Raw genomic sequence first — 13,009 nt, 5'->3', positions numbered from 1 at the left:
CCTAGAAAGTCAGGGAGAAAAACTTTGGAACCATTGAGCCAGAGTCAATCTCCCCAGCCTTCCAGTAGTCAATCATGAGTATTTCACCACAGCAAAGGGAAGTTGACTCACACAAACCCCAACAGTGGTTTCAAGTGACATGGATAAGCAGGGTGGCCCCAGGGCAGGCTCGAAGTCCCTGCAGAAAGGAAAGTTACACCTTCCTCCTTCAGACTGTCACCTTTCCAGAAACAAAGGCCAGAGTCCAAGAGTAGCAGGCACTCAGATCTACTTGGATTTGAAATAAGCGATTTGAGCTACCAATTCAATGTTTAAAATTACTTTCTTCCTTCACTAGAAAAATAAAGGAGTGAAGGAGGAGAGATGGAAGAGGAAGCCTATCAGGTGACTTGTTTCTCTCACCCACAAAAAGCCAGGTTTGCTTCTGGCTTCTGGATTCCCCGCTATTTTCCTGTGTCCACTTTTTGTTTGAGCATTATCTCCCCCTGATCACCACAGACAAAGAGCTGGCTCCCTTACAGCTGGCTGACAGCTAAGAACCTTCCAAAAGCCTCAGCTACTACAAGCTTTCTGACCTGGAAAGAGTTAATAACAGAAGCCCCTAAGCCTGCCTGCAAACCACTTGTGTTTTCTGAACCCCCTTTCTTAAGTAGTCAGTCCCATCTTCCTCAAACTGTCTTCTCTTTGCCTTCTACATGAGAAGACATGAGATGTTAGGAGAGACCAAGGTGAGGGGCAGCTTACATCAGACCTGGAGCCAAGTCACCTACAAGCAACAGGGGTTCTCTGTGTCTTTGATACCAGCTGTCCCTTCCCAACCAGAGATAAAAGACAGCATGAATGAGAGGTCATGAATAGGCTTTTATTTCATACTGAACATCTGCAAAGCCTGGTCCTCCATGAAAAATAAAAACAAACAAACAGAAAACAGCCAAAAGTCTGGCAAAGGTTAAAAAAAAAAAAGTTTCCCATTACATCTCTAATTAGTAAAACCACATTTCACCAATAAAAATGAAAATAGAGTAGCTTCTACATCCCCAAAGAAAGGGTGCTTAATGAGGCAACTTCCATATTTCCTGATCCATCTAAGCTGGTTTTAATACTATTCTTAAATAATGCACACAGAGCTCTCCATTACCAAAGCTTTTGTTTATTTTATGAACACCAGTGTGGTTGAGCACTGAGATTTTGTGAAATGATCTCGCTGTCCTTGGGCTCTGGGCTGTCCTAACTCCCCACCTCCCTCTTCATGGGATGATTAGGTGTCCTCATCGTCCTTAGAGTCGCTGCTGACATCTATGTGGTGGTTCTGTTACATGGTTCTAAATTGCAGTCTTGGTTCTGGGTTAAGTTAGTGCAGCCATTTACCAGTCTGTCTGGGGACCCATTCATCACAGCTAATTTCATGTTCAATACAGAGTGGATAAGAGTACATGGATTCAACAGGAGGCAAGAATCCCACAGACTCACCAGAAGGGCTGGGAACTAAGTTGCAGAGAACACACCTGGGAATCCTCCACAGGAGTCTATGCAGAAGCAACACAGCCAGCAAAGCCATCTCAGAAGGCCTCGGGCACTCACTCCCTTCCAACAAACATGCCCAGAGTACAGTTCCTGCCAGAGTCTGCCTTAAACCTTTTCCACTTGGACTTCAGAAGAAAACAACACAGCTATGTATTCATTTATGTGTGTGCATATTCATGTACATGGTGGTGTGTATGTGTGTGTGTGTGTGTGTGAACAACTACAGGTGTTGTTCCTCAGGCAACATGACTCTTGAAACAGTCTCTTGCTGGCCTGAGTTCACCTAATAAGGCTGGCTGGCCAGTAAACCCCAGGGATTCAACTGTCTCTGCCTCCCCAGAATGGAGATTACAAAGCACACACTACCACACGTGTTATTTGCTTATTTGTTTTGTTTTTAATGTGGCTTCTGGGGAATCAAATTCATGTCCTCCTGCTTGTGTGACAAACACTTTAAAGACTGAGCCATCCCACAGCCTCAGTATAGCTATCATCAGAACAGCCAACAATCTTCCAACCGGTTAATAGGACATTTACAAAAGTCATTCACCAAACCCAGTTGGAATCCAGTTTGGACTGGGGTTGGCACCATGAAATTGATAGTCTTGTAAAGACATCTTCCTACTGACTTGCCATCTTATTCATATGCAAAGCCACAAGAGCCTTGGGGCAGACATTTAAAGAAGCACAAAGCTATTAGTGGCCTTTTTAAAAGTGCCCCCCAAGAAGTGGGGGAGGGGTGCACAGGTGCTGCTCACTGGTCTGGTTGAGAGTGTCTTGGATCTGCTTAGTTGGTGACCAGTTATCAAACAGTACATAGAGAAAGCAGGAAGAGAGAAAGGGGGAGAGGGAAAGAGAGAGAACCACAACAAAGAGCAGTTACGTGAACAAAAACAAAATTCAAGAACTGCAAAACTGTTACACAGATATGAATAGACGCAGCCCTTTGATGATAGCTTTAACTTTTTTTTTTTTTTTTCTGTACTAGTAAGGGAAGCCAGGGTCTTGCACATGCTTAACTATGTTCACAGCCCCCAAAACTTCTTTGTGAGAGCTCTTTACTCTCCTGAGATCGCTGGTGATTTGACGTCAGTGTCTGCAGCTTAGTAGGGATTCCTGCAGCCAGTTTGGAACTCCTCCAGCAAAAAGTATCCTTCCAAAATATATCCTCACCCCGAAGTAAGCAAAATACACACCAAAAATAAATTGAGCAGAACCAAACTGCCCCACCCTAACCTCAGCCCTACTCTATTCAGGGCATGTTACTTTCCCCAACACCTCAACGGTTGCCTTTACTCTTCAATGCATTAATTTTTATTTCATGATTATTCTGCTTATGCATCCTCCTGTGTCCCAACAGTAGCCAGCAGAAAGCAGGGACTCAGCTACGCTTCCCACATTTTACTGTGCCTGACACAGAGCAGGTCCTCAAACAACGAATCAATGTGGGTGGCTTGTGAATGCATGGATCCTCTAGGGAGTTTCATTCATTCACGAACTCATTCAGTCACTCAATCAATCATCATGGAGGAGTATGGATAAAAGCTCCACCCTCCCTATCTCTGAGACAGGAGCTGCAGTATCTATCCCTATGTGACTTTCTGAGCTACACAACATTTGCTTCTCCATTTATCAAATTTAATCTCTGTGACCCATGGACAGAGTTGGGTTTACACAAATTATCACAGGAAGCTCCAAAAAGACTCGCATAGATAAAAGTCAGACATCATTGATAGAGTCAGGACCCAAGCCAGGGAAATCCAGAATTTTCTACTGGTTCACCTGCTTTTTTCCTTCAACAACTCCCAACTTCCCAGTGTCAACTATTGCAATGTAAGGCCATGTGGAGCACATAGGTGGGTGGGGGTAGATGGTTCTAGATACCCTGCTGCTCACAAAGTGGAAACCTCACCAAACTGAAGAAGGCAGGATTCTATTTTCATCAATGAGGTTTGCATTTTTGAATGGTCTGGTGTTTGAGAGAATTTACATACTCTGGGGCTCCACTATCTCTATCACGCCAAGGGTAGACGAAAACAGTTGAGGTGATGACTGACAGGTGACCACTCTCAGCCATCCACAATGATCACAAATGTCTTGCGAACATGTAGCAAACTCAACATATCAGAGGAATTGCTTAGTACATGAAGTTTTTTAAAAGTATCTTGGGAGAGGGCTCTAAGAATTGGAGGGTTCCTGGTATGATCATTTCCAGCTTGGTCATTCATAACAAATAAAATGTGACACTAAGACTGTCATCCCTTGTAACTTTTAAAAGAATTACAAAAATTCACAGACTTATGACACTATATAGGCAGAGATTTGCAGTCCTATGAATGGATGGATGAAAAGACAGAGAGAAGGGTAAATGGATGCATCATTCATATAAATGTATGTATGTATGAATGTATGGATGGATGGAGGCACTGATGTATTCATGAATATGTGGGTGATCAGATGGATGGGTAGATGAATGGGTGAATGGATTCATGAATAGATGTATGTAAGTATACATGAATAGATGGGAGCAAAGTGGGGCTAATGACGAAAGGTTTACCAGCAATGAAATGGAAAAAGACTCAGCCACAGTCTTTGTAGTCACCATCCTTTAACTCCTAGTTTGGACTCTCTTCATGATTTAACTTTCATCCAATTCATTGCACAGACTTATTATTTCTAACTAGTAAAAGAACAGAGATGAGATACCAGCCTTCACTTGTAGGCTAGTGTAAAGGTTTCGGTAGTAGAACTGTCTAGTTAATCCACAATGTCTGGTACAAGATAAATAGTCAAGAATAAAAGTTACCCTCCTTATTATCATTATCTCCTCCATGATTGTCACAGTTGCCATGGGAGCATGTCTAGGGTAAGGAACCTTACATAAACTTTGGCCTTACAGCACAGGATCACAGGAAATATCCCCAAGCAGATACAACTATGTCTTAGCACATTGCTTCATTAGCATCCCCTGACCCATTGGCCTGGATTAGGTGCTCAGATAAACCAGGGTCACCTGACTGGCACAAGCCAGTTCTCAGCAGGAACAAATCCACTTCAGTACTTTCAAGAGGCCTGGTGGATGGGGAGACACTCTCAAAGGAATGAATTGAGAATGAATTCCCAGCTTTCCTCATCTGCTCAGGGGTCTGGGCTTCTGGCTCTGAGACTGACTGACACCACTCTCCCTCCCCTCAGGCTATGGTGACAACCACCTACCTCCCACCACCTTCTTGTAACTCTGTGGCTAATAGTGGAAGGATGGGCTAGCCACAGGGCTCACAGGGGCAGAGCCTGGGAAGTTTCCACAGGCAAACAAATAGCTCCTGTTGCAAGAGGAAGGAAGTACCCACATGGACTGCATGTTCAAACAGATAACTCTTGCTGCAATGGCTCAGGCCCTGGGCTTCTCCAGAGATAACCCTTGGGTGGTTTAACTGAAAAGTAGAGTGGCGGGAACAGTGCTGAGGATCCTTTCCTAGAAACCTTACACAACAGCCTCCTGTCCCTAGGCCCTGGGCCCTCAATCCAGGACTCCTTCCCTGGTAAGACTCAGCAGGTCATCGTTAGTTACTCTGTGGTATGTTTCACTAGGGGTCACACTTCTTTCTTCCCTTTCTAGAGCTGTAAAATCTTGTCCTCAGATAGAATACACAACAAAGTTACAACATAGCAGAGACCAGGATGAACAAGTCTACACACCCAAAATGGGACTTGGAGGCTGTGCCTCACAATACATCATACTTAATTTTTTTATTAACTCAAGAATTTTGTTAAAAGATTAGGAACAGCTTTTGGTGCTCTTGTCGCCCAAACAAGGGGTATCACATGATATAAGAGATATATGTACATATGTTTGATTATAGAAATCTGTGTGTGTGTGTGTGTGTGTGTGTGTGTGTGTGTGTAAGCACTTACTGGACTTCTTCAATATATGCAACTAAAGTTTAAAACACTAAAACAAAATCTTTTCTTTGGGGTTTGGCATCTTGTTGGAATCAGTGGAGGTTTGGGGTGCTAAGGTCAGATGACAGCATTTGCAAGATGTTAGACAAAGAATGTGTAGTAGACCATTTTGAGTGTGGCCTGCCCGGGTGCAAATCTCAGCTCTGTCACTTACAACTGTGATATTCACATCGTTTTTTAGGGATCTGGTGCTTCTCAAGAGTCTGCACATTTTTAGGAATCTGTTAAAGTGGGACAAGGACTTTCAAGAAGCATATGGCTGCATAAGAGGGTTTTGCAAAGCTACACAGCCAAGGAGCTCAGATCTCCGGTAGCACTAGGCAAAAAGCAGCCCAGGATTGCTTCCCAGTTTCTTCATAGGGAAGCAATGAGCACAGCAGCAGTCATGTTCCACCTGCTGGGTGGGGGTGAGGGTCCAGTGACACAGTGAGATGGTGTCTTCGGAGCCCTTTTTATGCCTACACTATAATTAGTAATCATAAGATCAACAATTCCTCGTTTCAACTTTGTATAAGATGAGTAACAGAACACCTTGCTTCCTGGAGTGGAGGTGTAGATGATGAGTGAATAATAGATGGAGAGATAGACTGATGCAGAGAGAGGCAGAGACATAGACATGCATACATGCATAGACAGACAGACAGACACACACACACACACAGGGCAGGGATTTGGTGGGAATAAATTTAATAGATGTAAAATGCCAAGATAATGTCTGGCACACAGCCAATGCTCAATAAATGTTACTCTTCTCTCTACCTCATTCTGTCCTGTGCCAAGGCTGGCCTATGCCAAAGGACCCTGAGGCATTCTACTGCAGAATTTCGATCAAACTCTATTGTGTGGGGCAAACTAAGTAACTTTGAAAAAGCAAATATTTATTCCAAACTCTTGGATTTCCTTCTCAGAGACCAGCTGGCACTGAAGTGTCAGTTTGGGCCCAGAGCAAATCGGTTCTCATGAATCAGGACCTTTCTTCCTCTTCATCCCACGTTAGAAAGTAGCTGAGTGAGACCTGCCTAGACCATGGAGACAAGACAGTGCAAAGCTGGGATCTGATCCTCTGTACACCAGAGGTGTCCTGTTGACTCGTACATTTGTATTGGGTCTATCACATGTTGCAGGCATGATGGGACACATCTATAATGGCAGCGCTGAGAAGGCAGGTCCTTGAAGCCCATTGGTGAGCCAGCCTGAAGGAATCAATGAATTTCAGCATCAGTGAGAGAACTGTTTCTCTTCTGCCTCTTTAAACTGGGTTTTGCCTGGTGGTGGTGGAGCACACCTTTAACTCCAGTACTCAGGAGGCAGAGGCAGTGGATCTCTGTGGGGCCACTCTGGTTTACAGAGCTAGTTCCAGGACAGCTAGGGCTATCACACAGAGAAACCCTGTCTTGAACCACCACCACCCCGAAAAAGAGTTTTGTCACAGATGCTGTTTGTTACTTATTCATTTTGTTTCCCTAAAGTTGTGGTAGGCAGCCATTAGAAATGAAGAGATGGGGCTGGAGAGAGGGCTCAGCAGTTAAACACACTGGTTGCTCTTCCTGAGGTCCTTATTTCAATTCGCAGCACCCAAACCCTTCCATAACTGTAGATCCATGTGATCTGATGCCCTCTTCTGTTGTGCAGACGTAAATGCAGACAAAATACTTGTATACATATTCTTTTAAAATTAAAAAAAAAATGAGGAGATGAGGGCTGGATGTAAATGCTTACAGTAAGTACAAACATGAGATGGATCTCCAGCACCTTAGTAAAACCCAGGCATGGTGGAGTACACCTATAATCTCAGCACTGACAGGTGGTGACAGGCAGGTACTTGGAGCCCATTGGTGAACCTGCCAAGTGGAATCAGTGATCAGGTTCAGTGACAGACTTTGCTTCAACTATTAAGCTTCACAACGGTGGAGGGGGCTTCCCAATATTGACCAGTGGCAGCTACATACATGCACACATGCACCCAGGTGCACATGTCTACACACCCACTGAACATGTATGCATACATGAATATGTATAAACACAGACACATGTGCGTGAGCACATGTGCATGTATACACACAATCACACAAAGATTCGAGGGGGAAGGCAGTGAAAACAGAGGGATTGTAAAGGATGATCAAGGCCGGGGAACTCCTCCATGCACAGTTGGTGTACTTATGGGGGAGTCTTGGGAGTCTCTGCACATGGATTTAAAACCCCTCTCATTATAGGCAGTTAAGAGTGGACAGGTAGATTCTTACTACACAGGTAGACTTAAGGATATTGTGAATTCTAAGACACACACACATACATACAAAACAATCAATTTTCTATACTAACCCAAGTCAGTAATTTTTTTTTCCTGTTAAGAACATGGATCAAAGTTAAACAATTCCCAGAAAATAAGAATTTTAAGCCTCTATTGGCCTCCTGTTAGAAAACTAGCAAGCATCACCACCCAACCTTCTAAAGGGTTAAAAAAAATAAACTGATAGACTACAGAGAATGCCTGGAGTGTTTAAAAATGGAAGGGAAGTGATTACATACATGCACATATACTCATGAAATGTCCTACTGCTTAAACGCTCTGAAACTCAAACTTCTCAAACATAGCCATGACATCATAAGTGGAAAATTCTAACCCTGCTTCATATGATAGGTCACAGTTAAAATGCAGGCACAAATGATGTGCAAAATTACCTTTAGGCCATGTATATAAGGTATACATAGCATAAAAATGAATTGTTCGAGCCATGCATGATTGCATATAGCTGTAATCCCAGGAGTGTCATGATTTTGACACCAATCTAGGCTACACAGTAAGACAAGAAGAATGAGGAGGAGGTGGTGGTGGTAAAAGAAGGAAGAGAAAGAAGAGGAAAAGGGGGGGGGGAGAAGGAAGAGGATGAGGTGAAGGAAAGAAAGAAGAAGAGAGAGAGAGAGAAAAAAAATAATTTTGCTTACTTATTTGTGTGTTAAATCTTCGGTCCCACCCCTCACCATAGTTATTTACAACTATTTCAAAATATCTTTCAAAATCCAAATTTTGAAACACTCCATTCAAAGTATTTCAGATAATAGATACATGGCCTATATTTATTATATTATTATTAAATTATATAACTACTTTTGCTTTTATGTATCTATTTTAGTTAGCATTTCCAGTGTGTGGTAAAGCAGATGACAATATCTGCAGCAAGATAAATATTACTCAAGGATGCACACTTCTGTACACAAAGTATAATGCCTTTCTCAGACAAAATACTTCCCTGGAAGTGTAGAGGAAACACATCAGCCTTCAACCCCTCTCTGTTTTCTCCTCTGCAAACATTTAGATACAAAGAAAAACTGCCTCCAACGCCACTGGAGCCACCTTCCAAAGTCACTGCTAATGTCTAAAAGAAACCGGAGTTATCTGAGTAATGTGAAGAATGAGGAATCTCTGTGGAAAATCAGCATTTCAAAGGGGGCAGATTGTACAAAAACCCCATTCTGCTGTAAGTGTGTTGTGGGCAAGAACAATATAAAATTAGATTTCTTAAAGGAAATTTATTAAGTAACAGTGTATCTCAGGGCACAAGTGGTAAATACTAAGGAGACTGTCCAAGGGGTGGGGGAGATAAAGGTATGACATTAACAGGCACAACTTTCGTTTCCTCCCAAACCCATTCAAGACCTTCTGCTGGTGGATCTTTTGACAGTCCCCTCATCCCTCCTACTTTACCTCATCTACAGCTCAGTGTTCTCTGTTTTATATTCTGACGAGTACACTAAAGTCCATGTCTTACTGAGATCCAGAGAAAACTCCCTGCTACAGAACTCAGCTATAATCTGCATCAAGCTAATGCATGAGTTCAGAGAGGCCGGCCCAGTGGAAGAAGGGATGCTAGCAAACCTTTGCAGGGATGCCCATCTCACCACTATTCTCACCAGAGGGCACACACCTTCTGACCCTGCCTGCATACAAACCTAGGGGTTCCTTCCTCCCTTTTTAAGTGTCCCCAGTGCCCAACCACAGGTACAAGCTTTGTACCCAGGCACTGCTCTCCATATTCAGAAGCTGGGAGGGGGGAAAGCAGCCAAGGGGAGCAGACAGGTCTGGATTAGGGAATAATTTAGCCAACAGCTACTTGATACCCTTTGCCACCCACCCACCCAAGCCATGACTGTCCACCCTACCCTGCTCCAGCTGCCAGGAAGCAGAGCACAGAGATGGCATCATTGTCCAAGCATATGCTTCTGTGGTGTCTGCAGAAGCCATCTGGAAAAATCACAAGGTAGGGGTGTGTGTGTGTGTGTGTGTGTGTGTGTGTGTGTGTGTGTGTGTGTGTGCATGAATGCAAGAATGCTCTCAAAAGTGTGTGTGTGCTGCTCATGCATGCATATGCTAGAACAAGTGTGTGTCTCACTCCTGAATGCCCGTCTGAATCCCTCTGCAAAATTAGGCAGGCTGGCAGCTGAGGCAGGGTCCAGAAATGAACAGCATGTTGTAAGTGGCCTCGGTGGTTGTTAGCAGTCTGTGGCTCTCTCTGCCTGAATCCCAAGCTCCAGCTCTGGTGGACTTTGGGAACAGCCTGCCCCCTTCTGGTCTCCTTGAGCTCCGTGAAAGGGCAGGGGTTGGGGTGGGCACAGCTTGAGGAGGATAGACCCCTAGCTCTAGCCATCCTATGCACAATGCAGCCCCTGGGGATAATGTGAAAAAGGGGTAAGAGAGGACAGAGACAAGCATGTGACAAAACTCAAGTCCAGGAACAGCAATATGACCAAATCGTTGACAACTACCAGGAATGGAAAAGTGAAAGAAAAAAGAACAAAATGCATGTATGTCTACACGAGAAGGTAAAGAAATTGAGACATTGGAAGGATACAGGTTGGAGGATGTTTGCAAACCTACAGATAAAAGCAAAATTGCAGACAAACCCAGTAACTCTGCTGCTAGGATTGTGAGTTCAAAAACACATTTAAAAGGGGAAATGGCACCCTGCCACCCACCTTTTCGATTCCAGACTTGATGTAACTGGACTAGGACAAGAGGGAATAATACGCCTAGCTGAATACACATGGCGGGGTTGCAGATTGCTTTAGAACATCGCGGAGTTATGAAGAAATCAGCAGTTGGTTTCTCTTTTTCCTTCCTTGCTTATCTCAACAGGTGGTCTATGTACCCTGAAAGTCCTTCTAAACCCCCTTTGCAGAAGGTACAGAGAGTTCCACAGTCCCTTCCAACCCACCTGTTTCCACACTCTTAGTCCCTCTCTCATCCCAGTAGGTCTCTAATTCCAGAAAGAATAGTGTTTCAGTCAGAACACATGATCAGCTCCAGGAGTTCAAAGGCAGTGAGTGCCTAGCCTCCCTTAGGTACAAACAAGAAGGACTTGGGGACATTGAGAATGCTCGAGTTGTCATCCACAAGCCTCACTCCACTCTGCACCACCCTGGTAGCTACACATCAGCTAAATGCCATCAGATCAAGTCCCAAGACTGCTTCAGTCCACAGGCACAAAGAGCTACACTCAGGCAACATGGGTCAGGACAACCCCAAAGAACTTAAGCACATCAGAAAGCACTTCTAACATGCTGTGTCAAGGCTGCCTTCAGCGAGGGATGCCTGAGTGACAAGCAGTAACAGGGACCTTTCTCTTCCTAGGATCCTAGAAACACTCCCCTGGTGGCTACTGTCTTCAGATGCTAGGCAATTCTCTGCAGGGAACTGGGATGATGGACAGTCACATGGCATCTCACGCCAGCCCTCAGACAGACAGACACCCCTTCCCAGGCAGAGCAGACACCGTGTCCCATAGTTAGGGACTGAGATCGCTTGCCCTCCTAGTTAAAACAGATACCCTCAAAGAAGTTGAGGACAGGGGAGGAAGAGAAGCTGGTGCCCCGCCTAGGCAACCAGGTGCCCCTAGAAGAACTGTGGGAGACAGTTTCCGAGCCCTGGCTGTCCACATCGGAGAAAGACGAGGCTCAACTGGAGGTGTGGTGATAGTAGCCAGACAAACAGACGGTTAAAGGCAACTGGCCAGCTATGTTAAGTCAGAGACAGCCAGCTGGGACCAAGTGGCAGTGCCCTGAAGCTGCGGGTCTCAGAGAAGTCAAGGAGGCCAGGATATGGCAAGGTTGGGGACTGATAAAGGTGGAGACAGAGGCAGCAAACACCCATAGGAGAAAACAGGACTCAGAGTCAGATCAGGCTCTCATAACCTAGTGTTGACTTGGGTACTACGGACAAGGTGGAGGACTTCAGACACTCCAATTTCTCTTCTCAGCCTACAGCAAACAGCTCAAACCAGAGAGGCTGCCTGGAGAACCACCCCTGAGCAGCGGCTGAGGATCCGGTCACGATCCGATGCACGCACTCGGGTGGGAGTCAGGATTCAACGCCCCCACCTAGAGAGCAAGTAGGGCATCCAGCAAGAGTGTCAAGGAACAGGACCCCCATGAAAGCGCATCTCTGGAGCTCACTTTCCAGACCCTAAGGGGGCGGTCCTGAGACTCCGCACAGAGCAGCGCAGCTCAGTGCACGACCCTGCAGCTGCCCAGGGCAGCCAAGGCAATCAAGGCTCAGAGTCCCTTCGGATAACCAGACTGGGATGGCCAGGACTGATGGGAGGCGTGGGTAGGGTCGCCCAGCTGTCTCCCTATCCGCGCGGCTCCCTATCCCCTTCTGAAAGGGCACCTTACCCTAGCTCGGGCGGCCAGTGCCCCGCGGCTGCCAGGCTGCTGCGCGCGGGCTCCTCCGGGGCCGCCTCCCCGTGCTCCTCCTCCGCCGGCTCGGCCTCCGGGTCCTCCGCGGGCTGCGGGCGGATGGGCAGCCAGGTCCCTGCGCTCCCGGCGAGGGGCCGCGGGCTGCTGCTGCTGCTGCTCCGCTGCTCCCGCCGCTGCCCCCGCGCGCCGCCGCTCGCCAGCCCCGGAGTCCAGGCTGCTGAAATTCCACACCACCAGTGTCTGCAGCAGCAGCACCATGAGCGCCGCCAGCAGCGCCGAGTGCGAGCGCCGCGCCAGCCTCCGGGCGCACGGCGCCGCCACCATCTTCCGCGGCGGCCCGGGGCGAGCGGGGTGCCGGGACACCCCAGTGCGCGCTTTATCCCGGGGGCTCCGCGCTCGGGCCCCGCCGCCGTCGCCGGGGCTCGCCGCTGCTCCTCCTCCTGCTCCTCTCCTCCACCTCCTCCTCCCTTTCCTCCTCTGCCGCCGCCGCTGCCGCCGCCTCCACCGCCGCGGCGCGGAGTTTTCAGACGGGCAGGGACCCGGACGTCACCAGGAGGAGGGGAAGGCGGGAGGCGGGCGCGGGGAGGCCGCGGAGGGGGCGCGGCGCGCGCGCGCGGGGAGAGGAGGGAGCTAGTCCTCCGCGATTCCCTTCTCTCGGGCCAGGGTCCCCACCCCACCCCCAGGGTTCTGAGGCCGCCGTTCGCGGGACCAGGCCTGGGGAAGGGGCCATCAGGGACCCGGGCCTTGAGCAGAGGGCGGGGCCTGGAGGAGGAGCCGAGGGCAGCGTGAGGAGAAGATGGTAGGGAGGGGGTGGGAGAGAGGGGAACAG

At 47.2% G+C, this 13,009-nt stretch overlaps 1 protein-coding gene across 1 annotated transcript in view; it reads right to left on the bottom strand.

Annotated features, from left to right (window-relative positions):
* Positions 1-12,756, bottom strand: part of Xylt1 (xylosyltransferase 1) — a 281,098-nt gene extending 268,342 nt beyond the window's left edge. Inside the window, exon 1 of the mRNA XM_051192768.1 lies at positions 12,157-12,756. Within this exon, the coding sequence (XP_051048725.1) occupies positions 12,157-12,504 (348 nt within the window). The 5' untranslated portion in view covers positions 12,505-12,756. The remainder of the gene's footprint in view (positions 1-12,156) is intronic.
* Between the last annotated feature and the right edge of the window lie 253 nt (positions 12,757-13,009).

This window comes from Phodopus roborovskii, unplaced genomic scaffold, assembly GCF_943737965.1.
Source record: "Phodopus roborovskii unplaced genomic scaffold, PHOROB, whole genome shotgun sequence".
Taxonomy (NCBI): domain Eukaryota; kingdom Metazoa; phylum Chordata; class Mammalia; order Rodentia; family Cricetidae; genus Phodopus; species Phodopus roborovskii.
Note: the sequence above shows the minus strand (reverse complement) of the source record. Positions and strands in the feature narration are given on the sequence as shown.